Source organism: Dendrobates tinctorius, unplaced genomic scaffold (assembly GCF_039654945.1).
Source record: "Dendrobates tinctorius isolate UK_male_01 unplaced genomic scaffold, ASM3965494v1 ptg000251l, whole genome shotgun sequence".
In the NCBI taxonomy this organism is placed as follows: Eukaryota; Metazoa; Chordata; class Amphibia; order Anura; family Dendrobatidae; genus Dendrobates; species Dendrobates tinctorius.
In genome coordinates, this window is record NW_027361918.1 from 2197318 (window position 1) to 2219459 (window position 22142).

At 46.4% G+C, this 22142-nt stretch overlaps 1 protein-coding gene across 9 annotated transcripts in view; it reads left to right on the top strand.

The window, feature by feature from the left end:
* Positions 1-22142, top strand: part of LOC141065409 (uncharacterized) — a 585755-nt gene that overhangs the window by 114597 nt on the left and 449016 nt on the right. For 8 of the 9 annotated variants that reach the window (XM_073557877.1, XM_073557875.1, XM_073557873.1 and 5 more), the window contains one exon: positions 13041-13193. The exons of the other annotated variant lie outside the window; for it this stretch is intronic. In XM_073557877.1, the coding sequence (XP_073413978.1) occupies positions 13041-13193 (153 nt within the window). The remainder of the gene's footprint in view (positions 1-13040; positions 13194-22142) is intronic. 9 annotated transcript variants of the gene reach the window in all.

Consider the following 22142-nt stretch of genomic DNA (forward strand, 5'->3'; position numbering starts at 1 on the left):
CACTGTTATGGGGTGTGGGGCTGTGTGCAGTGGGATACGGCACTGTTATGGGGTGTGGGGCTGTGTGCAGTGGGATACGGCACTGTTATGGGGTGTGTGGCTGTGTGCAGTGGGATACGGCACTGTTATGGGGTGTGTGGCTGTGTGCAGTGGGATACGGCACTGTTATGGGGTGTGTGGCTGTGTGCAGTGGGATACGGCACTGTTATGGGGTGTGGGGCTGTGTGCAGTGGGATACGGCACTGTTATGGGGTGTGGGGCTGTGTGCAGTGGGATACGGCACTGTTATGGGGTGTGGGGCTGTGTGCAGTGGGATACGGCACTGTTATGGGGTGTGGGGCTGTGTGCAGTGGGATACGGCACTGTTATGGGGTGTGGGGCTGTGTGCAGTGGGATACGGCACTGTTATGGGGTGTGGGGCTGTGTGCAGTGGGATACGGCACTGTTATGGGGTGTGGGGCTGTGTGCAGTGGGATACGGCACTGTTATGGGGTATAACAGCATGTTAATAAATGTTAATTTATTGGTTAAAAAGAAATTGTCATTTTTTTTCGGCTAATGTAAGACCTCCCCCGAAAGTAAGACAGGGTGGGACTTTTTGGGGTAAAATTAATGTAAGACAGGGTCTTACTTTCGGGGAAACACGGTAAAAACCAGAGGCCAGCAGATCATGTGAAAATATAATATTTGTGTCATTCTCAAAACTTTTGGCCATGACTGTAGTCTATGGGGTTTACATTATATTCTGTGGGGGGGCTGCATTATACTGTATTGAGGACTGTGGGGAATACATCTAATATAGAAAGCTCAATATGGGGGGGTGTGTGTGTATGTCCGGGATTGGCATCCGCACGGTCGCAGCTACAGCCACAAAATTTGGCACATTTACACGTCTGGACCCCGAGAGCGTCCTAGGCTATGTTGTGAAGCGAAATTTTAACCCTGCGCGTTCCAATTCACCAAACAATTTTGCCCCTATCTACATAATGGGGAAAAAGTGTTTGTGTATCAAGCCCTGCCCCTCATTGTGATGTCATAATGGTTGCCATGGCGACGCTAATGTCATAGGTTGCAATGGCGAAGATGCTGTCACAATGGTTGCCATGGTGACGATGTCTTAATAGGTTGCAATGGTGACAGTTAAGACATAACGGTTGCCACGGCGACGCTGATGTCGTCATAGGTTGCAAGCCCCGCTGCTCATTATGATGTCATAATGGTTGACTATGGGATGGAGGATATGTATGATGGGTATATGGGCATGGGACTATGGGATGGAGGATATGTGTGATGGGTATATGGGCACGGGCCTATGGGATGGAGGATATGTATGATGGGTATATGGGCACGGAACTATGGGATGGAGGATGTGTGATGGGTATATGGGCACTGGACTATGGCATGGAGGATATGTACGATGGGTATATGGGCATGTGACTATGGGATGGAGGATGTGTATGATGGGTATATGGGCACGGGACTATGGCATGGAGGATATGTATGATGGGTATATGGGCATGTGACTATGGGATGGAGGATATGTATGATGGGTATATGGGCATGTGACTATGGGATGGAGGATGTGTATGATGGGTATATGGGCACGGGACTATGGGATGGAGGATGTGTGATGGGTATATGGGCACTGGACTATGGGATGGAGGATATGTATGATGGGTATATGGGCACGGGACTATGAGATGGAGGATATGTATGATGGGTATACGGGCATGTGACTATGGGATGGAGGATGTGTATGATGGGTATATGGGCATGTGACTATGGGATGGAGGATGTGTATGATGGGTATATGGGCACGGGACTATGGGATGGAGGATATGTATGATGGGTATATGGGCACGGGACTATGGGATGGAGGATATGTATGATGGGTATACGGGCATGTGACTATGGGATGGAGGATATGTATGATGGGTATATGGGCACGGGACTATGGGATGGAGGATATGTATGATGGGTATATGGGCACGGGACTATGGGATGGAGGATATGTATGATGGGTATACGGGCATGTGACTATGGGATGGAGGATATGTATGATGGGTATACGGGCATGTGACTATGGGATGGAGGATGTGTATGATGGGTATATGGGCACGGGACTATGGGATGGAGGATATGTATGATGGGTATATGGGCACGGGACTATGGGATGGAGGATATGTATGATGGGTATATGGGCACGGGACTATGGGATGGAGGATATGTATGATGGGTATATGGGCACGGGACTATGAGATGGAGGATATGTATGATGGGTATATGGGCACGGGACTATGAGATGGAGGATATGTATGATGGGTATATGGGCACGGGACTATGGGATGGAGGGATATGTATGATGGGTATATGGGCACTGGACTATGGGATGCAGGATATGTATGATGGGTATATGGGCACGGGACTATGGGATGGAGGATATGTATGATGGGTATATGGGCACGGGACTATGGGATGGAGGATGTGTATGATGGGTATATGGGCACGGGACTATGGGATGGAGGATGTGTGATGGGTATATGGGCACGGGACTATGGGATGGAGGATATGTATGATGGGTATATGGGCACGGGACTATGGGATGGAGGATATGTATGATGGGTATATGGGCACGGGACTATGGGATGGAGGATGTATGATGGGTATATAGGCACGGGACTATGGCATGGAGGATATGTATGATGGGTATATGGGCACGGGACTATGGCATGGAGGATATGTATGATGGGTATATGGGCACGGGACTATGGGATGGAGGATGTGTATGATGGGTATATGGGCACTGGACTATGGGATGGAGGATATGTATGATGGGTATATGGGCACGGGACTATGGGATGGAGGATATGTATGATGGGTATATGGGCACGGGACTGGGATGGAGGATGTGTATGATGGGTATATGGGCACTGGACTATGGGATGGAGGATATGTATGATGGGTATATGGGCACGGGACTATGGGATGGAGGATGTGTATGATGGGTATATGGGCACTGGACTATGGGATGGAGGATATGTATGATGGGTATATGGGCACGGGACTATGGGATGGAGGATATGTATGATGGGTATATGGGCACTGGACTATGGGATGGAGGATGTATGATGGGTATATAGGCATGGGACTATGGCATGGAGGATATGTATGATGGGTATATGGGCACGGGACTATGGGATGGAGGATATGTATGATGGGTATATGGGCACTGGACTATGGGATGTAGGATGTGTATGATGGGTATATGGGCACGGGACTATGGGATGGTGGATATGTATGATGGGTATATGGGCACGGGACTATGGGATGGAGGATAATTATAATTTGCTATAACTAACCACAGTTAGTTACTATGCCCGGGCAGCGCCGGGCTCTTCAGCTAGTTATACTATTAAGAACTATGGGGTACATTATACTATGGAAAGTGAATTGTTCTACATGGATGACACATAATATTATATGGAGGACTATGGGGTGTAAACTGTAGATGTGCTGCTGATAATATGATGTAATGTATGGTGATCTGTTAGAATGATGGGGACAGAACTATCACTTTCTCAGATGGTGGAAAGAGGCCGGGGAACAAGGGTTGAGCGACTTCAGTATTGTCGTTCACATTTATTTAGTGTCCTGAACTCAGCGCATGTAAATATAATCGCTATGCTTCTGTGTGATGCAATATGTTAGCATTTGGGCCCCAATTTAAACTTTGCCTAAAAGCGGCCCAGCTCATACACATGACATGATGCAGCATCACAGATCACAATCTCTGCCAGTGCCTCCTTTATAAGATACACACACCACACTGGCCTAATATGTCATATGGCAAAAAAGAGACGCGTCACTCCGAAGATGTAGCTGTGGGGTGCGCAGAAATGGATACCAGTCCCAATTTAATATTGAATAAGAAATCCGGCACTCCCAAATGCAGAAAAAAGTTTAGTTTTATTCACAGCATAATAATCCACACGGTGTACATTCTATTTGTAACGTTTCGGTCACTATTATGGACCTTCTTCAGACAATGAAAAATCCTGTTAATGTTCAAGACTGACCCTGTGAGTCAGAATGGCGTGGAGCTCAGGCAAGTAAGCTGCTCATGTGGAGCTGTGAGGAGGCCATAGAGAAATAAAGCGCCATCAGGCATGTGCTATACCGCCGCCTCTTCAACATTCGTGTGTGCACGGGTAGTTGTATCTGCATTAGCGGCCGTTTTTGGTAGATTAGAATAAGTACCGCATATATGTTCCAATCTTGACTGTAGGTATCTACAACGGTGAACAGATGTGTTCCATTGTGACACTTTTGCATAAAGGGTGTATCTCCCTTTTTTTGGTGTATATATTACATGGTTAGGTGCATGGTGTTGCTGCATAGGTATATCCTTTCACTTCGTGCTAATGTTATGCGCAATTCATACCATGTGGATGTCATAGGAATCCTTTTCTCTGTAATCCAGCACAGGTCTTCCATTTATGGTACCTCAGGGTGACATGTACAGGTAAACAGCATGTCACTTATCCGTTAGAATATATGGGACCATACGCTGCGACTATATTATATGTTACCATGGATTTTCTTTCATTTAGTGATGCATTTCCAATACATATACTATTGGGCATTGTACAAGTGCCTATTGTGTTAGTGATCGGTTTATAACATATTTGATTATATTTTGTGGCATTGCATAAGCATCTGTTTTCTTCCTTTTATTACTGGTATTATGTGCAATAAACATTTTTGTATGCTAGGGGAATGCTGTGTTGGATTATCTAGTACTATGGACGCACTTCGGCTTCCAGTATTAGTGCTATTAGGATGCGTTATGTTACTGCGCAAGCGCCTATTACACCATGACAGGCGCATCGCTTGGATTCCTCTCTACTTAGTGACGCACTTTGGCCTTCATTATCAGTGCTATTAGGATGTGATATGTTACACCATGACAGGCGCATCGCTTGGATTCCTCTCTACTTAGTGATGCACTTTGGCTTCCAGTATTAGTGCTGTTAGGATGTGCTATGTTACACCATGACAGGCGCATCGCTTGGATTCCTCTCTACTTAGTGATGCACTTTGGCTTCCACTATTAGTGCTATTAGGATGTGATATGTTACACCATGACAGGCGCATCGCTTGGATTCCTCTCTACTTAGTGATGCACTTTGGCTTCCAGTATTAGTGCTGTTAGGATGTGCTATGTTACACCATGACAGGCGCATCGCTTGGATTCCTCTCTACTTAGTGATGCACTTTGGCTTCCAGTATTAGTGCTGTTAGGATGTGCTATGTTACACCATGACAGGCGCATCGCTTGGATTCCTCTCTACTTAGTGATGCACTTTGGCTTCCACTATTAGTGCTATTAGGATGTGATATGTTACACCATGACAGGCGCATCGCTTGGATTCCTCTCTACTTAGTGACGCACTTTGGCTTCCAGTATTAGTGCTGTTAGGATGTGCTATGTTACACCATGACAGGCGCATCGCTTGGATTCCTCTCTACTTAGTAACGCACTTCGGCTTCCAGTATTAGTGCTATTAGGATGTGCTATGTTACTGCGCAAGCGCCTATTACACCATGACATGCGCATCGCTTGGATTCCTCTCTACTTAGTGATGCACTTTGGCTTCCAGTATTAGTGCTGTTAGGATGTGCTATGTTACACCATGACAGGCGCATCGCTTGGATTCCTCTCTACTTAGTGATGCACTTTGGCTTCCAGTATTAGTGCTGTTAGGATGTGCTATGTTACACCATGACAGGCGCATCGCTTGGATTCCTCTCTACTTAGTGACGCACTTTGGCTTCCAGTAATAGTGCTGTTAGGATGTGCTATGTTACACCATGACAGGTGCATCGCTTGGATTCCTCTCTACTTAGTGATGCACTTTGGCTTCCAGTATTAGTGCTGTTAGGATGTGCTATGTTACACCATGACAGGCGCATCGCTTGGATTCCTCTCTACTTAGTGACGCACTTTGGCTTCCAGTATTAGTGCTGTTAGGATGTGCTATGTTACACCATGACAGGCGCATCATTTGGATTCCTCTCTACTTAGTGACGCACTTTGGCTTCCAGTATTAGTGCTATTAGGATGTGCTCTGTTACACCATGACAGGCGCATCGCTTGGATTCCTCTCAACTTAGTGACGCACTTTGGCTTCCAGTATTAGTGCTATTAGGATGTGCTATGTTACACCATGACAGGCGCATCGCTTGGATTCCTCTCTACTTAGTGACGCACTTTGGCTTCCAGTATTAGTGCTATTAGGATGTGCTATGTTACACCATGACAGGCGCATTGCTTGGATTCCTCTCTACTTAGTGACGCACTTTGGCTTCCAGTAATAGTGCTGTTAGGATGTGCTATGTTACACCATGACAGGCGCATCGCTTGGATTCCTCTCTACTTAGTGATGCACTTTGGCTTCCAGTATTAGTGCTGTTAGGATGTGCTATGTTACACCATGAGGGTAATAAGTTTATACTGAATTCTGGAGTGGATGGGTAGCCAGTGTAATGACTTTCACAAGGTAGAGGCATCGGTGTAACGATTGGCGAGGAATATGATCCTGGCTGCAGCATTCAAGACAGATTGGAGAGGGGAGAGTTTGGCAAGAGGGAGACCGATTAGAAGAGAGTTACAATAGTCGAGATGAGAATGAATAAGAGAAACAGTAAGAGTTTTTGCAGAGTCAAAAGTAAGAAAAGGTCGAATTCAAGAAATGTTTTTGAGGTGCAGATGACAAGAGCGAGCCAGTGATCGAATGTGGGGGGCAAAGGAAAGCTCAGAATCAAGTATGTCCCCAAGACACAGGGCCTGTTGCTGGGGAGTAATAGTGGAACCACACACAGAAATGGCAATGTCGGGTATAGGTGCATTAGTAGAGGGAGGAAACACCAGGAGTTCAGTCTTTGACAGGTTCAGTTTCAGATATAGTGAGGACATGATATTAGACACAGCGTTTAGACAATCGCCGGTGTTTTCTAGAAAGGCTGGCGTGATGTCAGGAGAAGAAGCGTATAATTGGGTGTCATCAGCATAGAGATGGTACTGGAAACCAAATCTACTGATTGTTTGACCAATAGGGGCAGTGTACAAGAAGAAGAGGAGGGGGCCTAGAACCGATCCTTGGGGGACCCCAACAGTAAGGGGAAGGTGAGAGGAGGAGGAACCGGCAAAAGATACAGTAAAGGAGCGCTCGGAGAGATAGGAGGAGAACCAGGAGAGAACGGTGTCCTTGAGGCCAATGGAACGTAGCATAGTGAGGAGGAGCTGATGATCCACAGTGTCGAATGCTGCAGAGAGATCCAAGAGAATTAGCATGGAGTAATGACCATTTGATTTAGCTGTTAGCAGATCATTAGAGACTTTAGTGAGGGCAGTTTCAGTGGAGTGTAAAGAGCGGAAACCGGATTGGAGAGGGTCGAGAACAGAGTTTTCTGAGAGATGGCGGATAAGACGGGAGTGGACCAGGCGTTCCAGGAGTTTAGAGATGAAGGGAAGATTAGAGACAAGTCTATAGTTAGCGGCACAGTTTTGGACGAGGGATGGTTTAAGTAGTGGATGTATGATGGCATGCTTAAATGAGGAGGGAAAAATAGAAGAGAGAGAGAGGTTAAATATTTTAGTTAGGTGAGGGGTGACAGCAGGGGAAAGGGATTGGAGGAGATGTGACGGAAATGGGTCACTGGTGCAAGTAGTTGGGCGAGAAGATGCAAGGAGCCTGCTTACTTCTTCTTCTGTGACTGGTTCAAAATCAGAGAGTGAGCTAGATGCAGTGGGGGAGGGAGGACAGTGCATGGTATGAGGTGATTGGGAGATAATTTCCTGTCGAATCTGGTCAATTTTTTCTTTGAAGTAATTGGCCAGATCGTCAGCTCGGAGCTCCGTGGTTGGGGCCTGTACTCTTGGATTGAGTAGAGAATGAAAAGTGTCAGACGTTTCGGGTTATTGGACAGTGAGATGATGAGGGTGTTGAAATAGGCTTGTTTTGAGAGGTGAAGGGCAGTGTTGTATGTTCTAAGCATAAACTTAAAATGGATGAAATCTTCGTGTAGATTGGATTTTCTCCACAGGCGTTCGGCGCACCTGGAGCACAGCTGCAGGAAACGTGTTTGCACCGTGTGCCAGGGTTGTCGCCGTCTGCGTTGTGTTCTATTTATAGGGGGTGCAAATTCATCCAGGGCACTTTGAAGTGTTTCATTGTAATGCTTCAATGCAGAATCAGGACATGAGAGGGAGGAGATAGGGGCCAATGAAGACTGCAAGTTCTTCATAAGTTTCTGGGTGTTAATGGCCTGTATGTTTCTATAAGTCTGGACAGTGGGGGTGACCTGAGCAGCCTGGCAGTTCTTTATAGAGAATGAAAGTAGATTGTGGTCAGAGAGCGGGAAAGGGGAGTTTGCAAAATCATCCACTGCACAAAGCCGAGAGAAGACCAAGTCGAGGGAGTTTCCGTCTTCATGCATTGGAGAATTAGTAAGCTGCGAAAGGACGATGGAGATAAAAGGTGAGTAGCAGATGGTGAGAGGGGAAGAGTAATGGGGATGTTGAAATCTCCCATGATGAGGGTAGGGATGTCACAGGAGAGAAAATGTGGAAGCCAAGTGGCAAAATCATCCAGGAACTGATGGGAGGGGCCGGGAGGACGATACACCACCGCCACTCGCATGGAGAAGGGGGTGTAGAGTCTGACGGCATGGACCTCAAAAGAAGGGAAGACAAGTGAGGGTACTTGAGGGATAACCTGAAAGGTACATTTTGGTGATAGGAGCAGACCAACGCTTCCACCAGCTCTACTGTCTGATCTTGGGGTATGAGAGAAGTGTAGCCCCCCGTATGAAAGAGCAGCAGCAGCGGTAGTGTCTGACTGCTGGATCCAGGTTTCAGTAAGAGCCAGGAGGTTAAGAGAATTAGAAAGGTAGAAGTCATGGATGAAGGAGAGTTTGTTACACACTGAGCGAGAATTCCAAAGTGCACAATTAAGAGACACAGATGGCAGGCAGGGAACATTAATAAGATTAGAGGGGTTTCTGAGTGTAGCAGTCGGGGGGTTTGACTTTCTATAACATGGGGGACCAGGGTTGGGAGCAATGTCTCCTGCGACTAGGAGAAGGAGGATAGAAAGAGTGAGCAGATGGTTAAGTGATTTGTGAGAGCGTCTCTGATGTTGAATGGTGGGAATGACTGGATCTGTGCAATTTAACAACGTGAAAAGAGCGTGAGTGCTATACATAGGAGAGGAAAGGAGCGAGGGGCCGTTATGGATGGAGTGTATAGCGTTAATGCCAGGGCGGTGGATGTGTGTGAATGCAGCGGCCAGTATATAAATTACACAAATGCATATGGTATATATTTGTGGTAGTCCAAATGTACAGGGAGTAGATGTATATAAATGTCTTACCTGTCTCCTGCCCTGTCTAACTGCCATGTTATAACTGCCAGTAGTACTTTGATACATGTACTTCGATTACTTGTGCATAAATGCTCCCCCTAGCTAGATCTGAATATATAGGAGGTCAAGGCTAATTTTTTTTTTTTTTTGGCTCTCTCTTCTCGTTAATCAATCACACTAAATTGAGACAGCAGGACCCAATAAAATGTTGTGGTCAAATAAACACATGTCCAGCACTACATGGATCATAAAGCACTTTGAAAAGTTTCTTGACCTCACAACATAAGGGGACAAGCAGTAAGTAAGTTGAAAAAAAACTTTATACCAGATATAAGCTTGCAGAGTTGAAAACACAGAGATAGCATTCAGGATTAACTGCTTGCTGACATTGAATGGAGACACAGGAGTGGATTCAGAGCAGAGATTGGAAAAGCTGGTTACCTGTATGAAGAGAATAGAGATGCGTGTCACATTCATCCATGTTATAACTGCCAGTAGTACTTTGATACATGTACTTCGATTACATGTGCATAAATGCCACCCCTGTTATTTAGGGTCAGGATCCCTACCCTGGAATCCCGTGATCCTAACACTAGAGATCCAGAAGGTAGACACTAGTCGCACAGTCTCTAGCTTTGAGGCTGCAAGGCAGCTTTGTCCTTCTCAGGAGGTTTCTTCACTGAAAACCCCTCTGAACCCATCTACGTTCTTTATTTTCCAAAGGAAGCAACAGACATTTGCCAGCACCACACCGATGGTTATGCCAATCAGCCAATTAAGGCCTATGTCAAAATCTGAAGTCATGGGAGCACTTTACACTGGACCTTTTGTAGTTTCTCAACCTTTGCATAGGACTACAATTGCTCATGCTCAACCTTCCATATCAATTTATATGACAGACTGGACATAGAGGAAACAACGCCAAGACTTCAAGTGCGTCTGAAGATCGGCGAGGGTCCTAGCATTCATTTTGGATGGCGTTATACACCGCCACTTCACTCTGAGTCCTAGGAGTCTGATCACACCCTCGCCGCACTGCTCACAGGGGCCTCAGGAGTTGGCTTAATAGCAGGACGAGAGAATAATCTACAGTGGGGATAATGAGTATTTGATCCGCTGCCGATTTTGCAGATTTCCCTCCTACAGAGGATGGAGAGGTCTGTAATTTCTGTTGTAGGTACACGTCACCTGTGAGAGGCAGAATGTAAAGATAAAATCCAGCTGATCACATCATATGATTGTTACATCACTAACTTACACTTTACATGAGGGCAGTGTCCCCACTATAGGAATCTCCGAGTCCCTTATCTCAGCCGCTCACAGTCATACGCTGGGTAGACAGTAAAGCACATAGAATGGCAGCAAAAAGAGATGCCATTGTGCATCCCCTGTGACACTGTGCAGGCGTCATGTGGCCGGACTGCAGACTAATGGCCAGAGCTACAGGAGGCAGGCAGTGACGCGAGGGGTTACTTACCGCAGCTGTTCCCGAGTCCTGGTCCGCAGGTCGGTGACTCTATGGTAGTGCCCGCATTCTCCACCAAAGAAATGTAACGGCAGCTGTGGTGACCGGCCGCGCAGGGATCAGCCTCGTGACACAGATGAATGCCGTCACCGGAGGGAATGAGGTCACAAACCATCTGAAAGTCTCACCAGATTCCCCGTTTATTAGAGGAGATTAATGCAGATTTCTTGGGCGTATCAAAGAAATAAGACACAAAGCATAATACAACCAATAAGATACGTAGCGTCTCACCACTGATTGGATAGAATTCCGTCCTCCGCGAAGCTGAATATTCATTTCTAACAAACCTGTTTAGAGGCTACAATTCAAGCTTTGATTAACAGCGTGTGCCTACTGCCATGGAGGGCCGGGGGTCTCGCACCTTATGTGAGCCGGACACTGCATGTCTTCTCTGTAGGAGGCTTTCGGATTAACCCCCTTTCCGGCCTTACATGTATAGATATGTCTAAGGTCGCCTACCCTGGTTTGCTGCGGGCTCTGGCTACTTTTCTGGCACATGAAAGGTGATAGGGACACGCATCAGCTGATCTTAACAGCCGCTGGTGGGATCGTGATCAGAATCGCCCAATCTATCAATATATAAAAATAATTATTCCGGTAAACAGCGTAACAAGAAAATAATCAAAATGCCAGAATTACGGGGTTTTTTTTTCATTAAAATGCAATAACAGGCGAGATCGTATCTAAATCAAACATGGTATCAATAAAAACGTCAGCTCGGTGCGCAAAACATAAGTCCTCACCCGACCCGAGATCACGAATAATGGAGTATTTCTGCACAGGGACCTCATTACATAGACATGTTTGTGCCAATGAATCGGCCACAGCTCCACCTCAGAGGACTGGCACGGAGTGATCTGCCAGTGGTGGACATACTGGTGAGACCAGTCTCCTTACAGACTCCATAGAGAAGCAGAGGTGTGCTGTATACTGGAGCAATGAGCCAACACATCTATGCCCCTTCCCAGGAAACCACATGATACTGAACGAAACATGACCACAGATAGTCCAGCACGTGGCCTGATCCTCAGGAAAACGGCACATTTATTCCACCTCAGGGTGAAAGCCCACAGTGATTGGCCGACTCCAGCCGATCGGATGACTTTCATATGAAATAGAGGTTAGAGAGATTCTGTCAGCAGCTTATTGTAGTGTACAGTACAGACCTGGCTGTGATGACGCTGTAATACTGATTACATTGACACCTTTGGTGAAGAAAGCCTGCCTCTCCCCTCATCAGTGACCGATCATTCACACACCTGAGACAGGCGGAGGGGCCGAAGATCACAGACCGGAGGCAGGTGGTGGGGCCGAGGAATCAGACGGGAGACAGGCAGAGGAGCCGAAGATCACAGACTGGAGGCAGGCGGAGGGGCCGGAGATCACATGCAGAGTGGCAGTAAATAATACACCGGTGGTAGGTGGAGTGCCTGGAGACCATAGACTGGAGGCAGGGGCCAGGGAATCACAAACCGGAGGCAGGTGGAAAGGATGGGAATTAACTGGAGGTTCAGTGACTGGTGGTGTCTGTACAGATGCGGTATAGAGCCGGCTGTGTGCTGCTTGTGTTCCCAGCCAGCGCTCGGTATAGTGAGCGGTGAGAGAAGCTGCTCCATACACGCACCTGGGACTGAGAGCTGGAAATCTCAGGGGAGGAAATGGGTTCATTTACTTTCAGCAAAGCAACCGAGCAGCAATGTCACCTTATTCACCCGCAAATAACCCCTGAAATGGCAGAAAGTGTTCTCCAAGTGGACAGGTTCTCTAGAGGCCAAGACTGAGGGATGTGATGAAGCCGAGCTGATACAGGGAGAGACTTTACTAGTTACACAGGTATGGATTCTGCTATGTGCCATCATATTAGAGGCCCCTAAACTTCTACACGGACCTCCGATATTCATGAAGGCCATAAGGAACCGAGGCTTCAGATGTCTTCATAGGATGTTGGAAAGCGCAAGCCTGGTCCTAACAGGTGGAAAGTCTCACCCAATGGACAGGTGTAAAATACCTATTAATAATCTGTAAATGTCACTGTGCAATGAGATCAGATCTGTATGTGACTGACGGTGATGTCCTTGTGTAATTTACAGCCTCCTATCATAAAGACCCCGAAGACCCAGATCCCTTCACACCACCCAGATTTCTCCCCGAATGACGAACCAGACATGGACGAAGACGAGAGCAACATTTCCAGAAGAATCATAGACTTCACCTCAGAGATCATCTCCCTGCTGAGCGGAGAGGTAAACTCTTCTATATTTCTATTATCTGCTGAGTGGAGACGTAAACTCTTCTATATTTCTATCATTATCTGCTGAGTGGAGAGGTAAACTCTTCTATATTTCTATTATCTGCTGAGTGGAGAGGTAAACTCTTCTATATTTCTATCATCTGCTGAGTGGAGAGGTAAACTGCGAGAATGGCAGGGGTTCCGGTCCAGAGGCAGCGACGGGGGAGTGCTGGAATCCGGCTCCCTCCTCGGCTGGTATGGATGACGGGCAGAAACCCCGGTACCGGGTGGCGCCGACCAGGGTTCTTCTGTGGACGACATGACACCGGGCGGGAGGATCCATTCCGGTCCATGTGGGGGCGCAGGAACCGGAGAAAACGGCAGCCTCCGGCGTTCCTAAAGGGCTTCAGCGTCCAGGAGGACGCACATGCAGCGCAGCAGGAAGTGGTAAGGAGGAACTTCCGGGTTACCGGAGGTTCCTCGGCTCAGAGCGCACGCGCGGCTGGGCGGCGCTGCAGGCAGAGAGGCGCTCCCCGCCCCCTCCAGAAAAAAAAAAAAAAACGATTTGATCTGCAGAGCGCGTGCGGCTAGTCTCAGCGCTGTAGCGAGGAGCCGCAGATAGGCGCACCTGGAGGGGGAGGTACCAGGTATGAAGGGGCTTATAAAAGGCCTGGGGCACAGGGATATGGCGTGCAATCATGTCTTCACCAAGGCAGGACACGCATCCCCAGGCAGGCGACGCAGCAGCAGCCAAGGACCACGCAAGACGAGGGTCCTCGGATCGTAGCCACAGAAGCCACGCCAACAAGCCTCCTTCTCAGCCTCCTGAGCCGGTACCTACAGCTTCTCTGGGTGAGTGGACGACGCTCTGCCTATCAAGCTGATAAAATGTGTCTCTCTCTCTCTCTCCCTCTCCCCTCCGTCATGATGTCTCTATCTCAGACTAAGAGGAAGGAAAAATTAAAAAATAAAGAATGTGCCCTGTGTACACGTCCGCTACCGGACTCTTACACAAAAAGACTGTGCAAAAGATGCATTAACGAAACGGCAAAACAGGCGTCAACATCAGCCGCAGATATAAGGGCCATAAATAGGGAAGAACTACAGGCCCTAAGTCAGTCTAGCAGGCCTACTAATATCGCAACAACTAGGCCAGCAGACGCCGTAGACACCGATGAGGGCGAAATAGCCTCGGATAGTTCTAATGCATCCACATCGGCGGCATCCTCAGAGATGGAGGGCCGTTGCTGTTTTCCCTTAGATCATATGGATAATTTAGTTAAATCCGTGAGGAATACAATGGGTTGCACAGATACAAAAGAGCCGCAAACAACTCAGGAAATTATGTTTGCAGGTCTAACAGACAGAAAGAGGAGAGTTTTTCCGGTTATTCCAGCGATAAAAGCTCTGGTTAAGAAGGAATGGGAGAGACAGGACCAGAGAGGGTATCTTCCCTCAACTTCAAAGAGAAGGTACCCCTTTAACGACGAAGACTTGTCGACATGGGTTAAAGTCCTGAAGGTAGACGCGGCAGTGGCCTCCGCCTCAAAGCAAACAATCTTACCAGTGGAGGACTCGGGGGTTCTAAAAGACCCTCTGGACCGTAAAGCTGACGCCTCATTAAAGAGGGCATGGGAGGCAGCTACCGGCACGTTTAAACCGGCAATAGCTAGTACTTGCACAGCTCGCTCTATGCTGGTCTGGATCGACCAACTAGACCAGCAAATAGACCAGAAGATCTCCAGAGACAAGCTACGAGCCGCCATACCTCTAATCCGCGGCGCAGCGGCATATATAGCAGATGCTTCGGCTGATTCCTTACGCATGGCAGCCAGAACAGCAGGGTTGGCTAATAACGCCAGACGTAGCCTATGGCTAAAAAGCTGGAGAGGTGACACCCAATCCAAAGCAAAGCTTTGTACCATTCCTTGCGAGGGTGAGTTCTTATTTGGGAAAGCCTTAGATGAAATCCTTACGAAGGCAAAAGAAAGGAAAAAAGGATTCCCTAACCCTCCTCTCCCATTTTATAGGAGGGCGTTTAGGAGAAGACCATTTGGCTGAGGAAGACCAGCAGAAAATCAAAACCGCTGGTCCACAAAGGAAGGAAAGGGCAAAGGTGCCATGTTTAGAGGTTCCTCCTTCCGCAGAGACAGGAACTGAGGAGCCAGTCCCTCCAGTAGGGGGGAGGCTAAAAATTTTTTTTCGAGAATGGGTGAAAATTACGCTTAGCCCTTGGGTCCTGGGCATTATTAAAGAAGGGTTAAAGATAGAATTTCATCAAGTACCCCATAATTCGTTAATCATAACATCCTTCAGCTCGCCAATTCAACAGCAGGCCCTGAAGGCTGAGATTTGGAGCCTTCTGGACAAAAAAGTTTTGGTCCATGTGCCTAAAAGGCAGTAAGGGAGAGGATTTTACTCCCCTCTCTTTCTGATACCTAAAACCAGACGGGTCATTCCGGACGATAATCAACTTGAAGAAATTAAATTCATTTATAATAAATCATACATTTAAGATGGAATCCATAAGATCCACGATTAAGCTCCTCTTCCCTAATTGTATGATGGCAGGCTTGGATCTGAAGGATGCTTATTATCATATTTCCATCCATTGCAGATATCAGAGATACCTCAGAGTGGCGGTCCTCCTCGATGGCACCATACAGCATCTCCAGTTCACAGCCATGCCATTCGGCATTTAAATCGCACCACGAGTATTTACAAAGGTGATGCTGGAAGTGATGGCTTTTTTGCGCCAGAAGGACACACTAATAGTACCTTATTTGGATGATTTTTTGATAGTAGGGAATTCAATTCGGCAATGTAATGAGCGGGTTGCTGATACCATCTTGTCCCTACAGGCCCTAGGGTGGATAATAAACTTCAAGAAGTCCAGAATCGAGCCGCAGTCTGTTCAGTCCTTCCTAGGTCTCGAGCTAGACTCCATACACCAAAAATGTCTACTGTCTCAGGTAAAAATTTCAGCAATTAAAAGAAAGTGAGGATAGCAATAGATCGGCCACACATATCTTTAAGGGAAGCAATGTCCCTCCTGGGATCCCTTACTGCCTGCATCCCCGCAGTTCGCTGGGCCCAGTTCCACACGAGGGAATTACAACACCAAATTCTCTTAGAGGAATCCCGGGATCGGGGGAATCTGACAAAGAAAATCACGCTATCCCAGGAGGTCCTAACCTCCCTTACATGGTGGCTAAGGGATGATAACTTAGCGGGAGGAGTACCTTGGGTTATAACACCCTCCCGTATAATTATCACGGACGCTAGCCCCACAGGATGGGGAGCCCATATGGGAAATAGTTTTGCCCAAGGCCTATGGGCTATAGGCGAAGATCAGGATTCGTCAAATTTAAAAGAACTAAAAGCAGTCTATCATGCATTGTGTCATTTTCTTCCAGTTACAAGGGGAAAACGTGAGAATCCTTTCGGACAACACCACAGTAGTCGCATATCTGAACAGACAAGGCGGAACTCGATCAGTCACCTTAATGTCTTCCGCAAGAAGGATATTATCCCTAGCAGAAAAACAATTTTTGTCTCTCTTAGCCCTCCACATAAGGGGAAGAGACAATTGGGAGGCAGATTTTCTAAGCCGCCATACACTGCGACAAGGAGAGTGGTGTCTAGGCCGGGAGATATTCACACGCATCGTGGCACTATGGGGTTGTCCCCAAATAGATCTCTTCGCCACCAGAGAGAACAGACAGGTGCGAAGATTCGCCTCTCTAAATATGACAGACGATCCGGAAATTCTGGATGCCCTCCAGGCCCCGTGGCAATTCAAACTGGCATATGCATTTCCCCCAATCATACTACTACCGCAGGTGATCAGGAAAATCAGAGCAGAGGAAGCACGAATAATCTTAATAGCACCATTCTGGCCCAGGAGGCCTTGGTTTTCTTGCCTGCAAGCAATGTCAGTGACAGACCCGTGGGTGCTTCCTTCAACCCCCAGTCTCCTCTCACAGGGGCCATTCTTCCATCCTCAAGTGGAAAATCTCCACTTGACGGCTTGGAACTTGAAAGGGAAATGTTGAGATCAAGAGGATTCTCGGAGGGATTAGTCAATACACTCCTACAAAGTCGAAAAGTGACAACGACAAAAATTTACACAAGAGTATGGAGAAAATTCCTAGAGTCCCACGCAGAGCCGGATTCCGGAGAAATTCCGATTACAGCGATCCTAGAGTTCCTACAGAAAGGGAAGGAATTAGGGTTAGCTGTTAACACACTAAAAGTACAGGTGTCGGCTCTAGGGGCCCTCTATAGTTATAACGTGGCAGGCAATAGATGGGTAAGCAGATTCATCTCGGCCTGTGAGCGGAGTGAGCCGGTGCACATACCTAGAGTTCCTCCTTGGGACTTAAACCTGGTTCTGGAGGCTCTAACACGTCCTCCCTTTGAACCTTTAGATTCAATATCCCTTAAACACCTATCCTTCAAAACAGTACTGCTAGTCGCACTAACCTCAGCCAGAAGAGTTAGCGACATACAAGCACTTTCAATAGAACCCCCTTTTTCTGTTGACATTTCAGGATCAGTTAATATTAAAACCAGACCCCTCATACTTACTAAAGGTAGCAGGGAAGTTTCATAGATCACAAGAGATCCACCTCCCTTCATTTTTTAGTAACCCTTCTACTCCAGAGGAAGAAAAGTTCCATACACTAGACGTTAGAAGAGCTGTATTACAATACATCGAGAGGTCTAGCAGCTGGAGGAAGAGTAGGGCTCTGTTTATTTCCTTCCAGGGCCAAAAGAAAGGATATGAAGTCACAAGGGGTACTTTGTCTCGGTGGATCAGAGACGCGATTGGGCTGGCATACTCCGAGAGCAATGAAAATCCTCCGGAGGGTATCAGGGCACATTCCGCCAGAGCTATGTCTTCCTCCTGGGCAGAGAGGGGAGACGTCGCAATCGAGTCTATATGTAAGGCGGCAACCTGGTCTACACCCTCTACCTTTTATAATCACTATAGGCTTGATTTATCATGCTCATCCGACCTAACCTTTGGTAGAGCGGTCCTCAGCACGGTGGTCCCTGCCAGGTGAAGGTCTCTGAAAGTCTCTCCAAGTGGGTGCTGTCGTGGCGAAGAGTAAAAAGCCGGATTACTTACCGGTAATGCTCTTTAAATGAGTCCACGACAGCACCCGTTCACTAACCCTCCCTAGAAGTTAACATAATGTATATACACCTTCTTAGTTGTAAAGTTAATAAATTTAGAATATTGGATAATATAATGGCCTAATAATTGGCGGTCCTCCTGGTACTCTGAAATCCAACTGAGGGGGAGAGGCGGACCGCCCTCTTTTATCTCTGTAGGTTTCCTGTTCCTATGGGCGGATCCCTCTCTCCAAGTGGGTGCTGTCGTGGACTCATTAAAAGAGCATTACCGGTAAGTAATCCGACTTATTTCTATCATCTGCTGAGTGGAGAGGTAAACTCTTCTATATTTCTATTATCTGCTGAGTGGAGAGGTAAACTCTTCTATATTTCTATTATCTGCTGAGTGGAGAGGTAAACTCTTCTATATTTCTATTATCTGCTGAGTGGAGAGGTAAACTCTTCTATATTTCTATCATTATCTGCTGAGCGGAGAGGTAAACTCCTCTATATTTCTATTATCTGCTGAGTGGAGAGGTAAACTCTTCTATATTTCTATCATTATCTGCTGAGTGGAGAGGTAAACTCTTCTATATTTCTATCATTATCTGCTGAGCGGAGAGGTAAACTCTTCTATATTTCTATTATCTGCTGAGTGGAGAGGTAAACTCTTCTATATTTCTATTATCTGCTGAGTGGAGAGGTAAACTCTTCTATATTTCTATCATTATCTGCTGAGCGGAGAGGTAAACTCCTCTATATTTCTATTATCTGCTGAGTGGAGAGGTAAACTCTTCTATATTTCTATCATTATCTGCTGAGCGGAGAGGTAAACTCCTCTATATTTCTATTATCTGCTGAGTGGAGAGGTGAACTCTTCTATATTTCTATTATTATCTGCTGAGTGGAGAGGTAAACTCTTCTATATTTCTATTATCTGCTGAGCGGAGAGGTAAACTCTTCTATATTTCTATTATCTGCTGAGTGGAGAGGTAAACTCTTCTATATTTCTATTATCTGCTGAGTGGAGAGGTAAACTCTTCTATATTTCTATTATTATCTGCTGAGTGGAGAGGTAAACTCTTCTATATTTCTATTATCTGCTGAGTGGAGAGGTAAACTCTTCTATATTTCTATTATCTGCTGAGTGGAGAGGTAAACTCTTCTATATTTCTATTATTATCTGCTGAGTGGAGAGGTAAACTCTTCTATATTTCTATTATCTGCTGAGTGGAGAGGTAAACTCTTCTATATTTCTATTATCTGCTGAGTGGAGAGGTAAACTCCTCTATATTTCTATTATCTGCTGAGTGGAGAGGTAAACTCTTCTATATTTCTATTATCTGCTGAGTGGAGAGGTAAACTCTTCTATATTTCTATCATTATCTGCTGAGTGGAGAGGTAAACTCTGAACAGGACCCGGAGCGCCAGTCTCCATTGTGATTATCGCTGGACTAACAAACATTACAGATGAGCCGACACCGGTCAGACAACTGCCCTGATTATTATCTTGGATCTAGAGTCCTGCACCTGGGAGTCGTCCCCCATGATATTCCGTGGATTTACACTGAAGCCTTCTGCTTCCCATGTGAATATAGAGGACATGTCGGTGGTCTTACAGCTTTCTCTGGTGGGGACGTCTCTGTTACCCAACTGCTCCTCTGTTCTCGGACAACTCTGCACCGGATTCTTTCTTCACAGATTCATTTCGGGGAAACCTAGGGGAAAATGCAGATTTCCTTCTTTCACCTTCATCATTTATTGGAGTAGATAAGGTTTTCTCATGATAGTCCCCGCACTCTCCAGACACCGTTCAGGTCATCTTGGTCGCCCCTTCCCTAAATATTAAGAGCAGCACAGACAATATCTCCTGAAATAAAGTGTTTAGTGAAACTGCTCAGAGACATTGAGGCTACAAGGAGACAAAATAGGAACCAAAGCCAGGGCACGATTAATGGCGCCCAGTGTCCGGCTTATATCCTGATCCGGCTGCCGGGGATTAGTCAGTGTTTAGACTCGCCGGTCCGCACCTTGTCAGTGATCACAGGGCTGTAATTAGCCTGAGAATCCTTTTATTCCCTCTTCCGTGTCCACAGCGGTGAAGATGAGGCAGATCGTATCCGCAGATCAGAAATGCTCTTATTACTAGGCACAGGCAGTCTGGAGTGTTGCATCTCCTTAGCTGGGAGGCCAATGTCATGAAAGCCAGGACAGGCTCTCAGTTCTCTCTATTGCTGCAGTCATATCCAGTTTTGCCTCATAATTTGGTCTTTGTGCATTTTTTTATATATATTATTATATTGTGTTCGGGAGACAAAAGAGGAAAATAGAGAGATTTGTAATTTTAGCCTAGACGTCCACTACAGATGGTGAGGCCCAGACATTATCTTGGTCCAGAAATAAGTCCAGCACTCCGTAATAGACATCCTTAGGTGATCGGTGCACAGGAAACAAGGCGTGGAGCTAACACCAAACAGAAGAAAATCCAGCTCAACGAACTTGTGAACGGACTTCTGTATTCACTGAAAGTGCCCAGCAGAGGGTGAAACGGCATCAGCGATGTAGGTTAATCATGAGTAAGGGTGTGTAGCCACCTGAAACGCGTCGTCGCATATCATGAAACAAGTTCGTTGAGCTGCGTTTTCTTCTGTTTTGTGATTATCTTGGTCTATCTGATTGGGCCCAGTAGAAGGGTTTGAGGAGCCCTGGTATAAGGCGTACAAGACTCTATCCAGTGATGATGGCATCTCTGCTTCATCTCTTACCCCATGGATGGAACAGGTAAGGACCTCCCCGGACATGGTGGGAGGAGGAAAACTGATGAAGACATCCAAAGAACCTCGTGCTGAGCTGGAGATATCTGGAGTGATGTTTTCAATGTGTACAGTACATGGCACACAGACAACATAGCATGCTGTGCTCGAAAGCTGAGCCAGACCCCACCGCTTATAGAAAGGCAATAAATACAGAAACTGAAATCTGCCAAACGTTGTATAAAAAAAAACACTCCTTGTGGGAGAATATTCTATGGGCAAATGAAAGCAAACTAGATCTCTGTCACATGTTTACCGCGACGGAGAGGAGCCACAAGACTGCAGTGGCTGATTTTTCCTACTCCTGCACTGGTTATCAACAAAAATCCCAAATAAAGAGCTGAAATGCCCAGGGATGATATCAAAACCATTTGTTCACCCCGGGCAACAGCCACATCTGCTCCAATAATCAATAGAACAACGGAGAAGAAAAGGAGCGAAACGATGATAGCAAAAATCTCATAATTTATTAAATGTGTTACAAAAAGTGCACAAAGTCATGATGAGGTGTCAATATAAAACAGATGAATGCACACCCAGAAAAAATCCCCTCACCAACCTAGATGGAAAAAGTGTCCACCTGTAGATAATGATGTCAGCGTGTCCACAGTGAACAGCTTGGATTAAGACACAATCAAAATGAATGTACCCACGGACAGCTGATACTGGTCAAAGTCCTCCTATATACATAATATTAGCAATATGTCCATAGTACAAGGGCTCCAATATGATGTCATGCTGCACCATTGTATAGTCATAAGGTGCAGTAAAAGTAAATATGCCCCAGAACAACTTGCTGCAAAAAACAATTGAATATAGTGAGGCACTTACCAGGGGACACACTGGAAGGAGGTGGCGGGAGCGTCTGGCAGTCTGGGTGTGCATTCATCTGTTTTATATTGACACCTCATCATGATTTTGTGCACTTTTTGTAAAACATTTAATAAATTGAGATTTTTGCTATCATCGTTTCACTCCTTTTCTTCTCCGTTGTTCTCCTGCACTGGTTAGAAGCACTTGACCTTCGT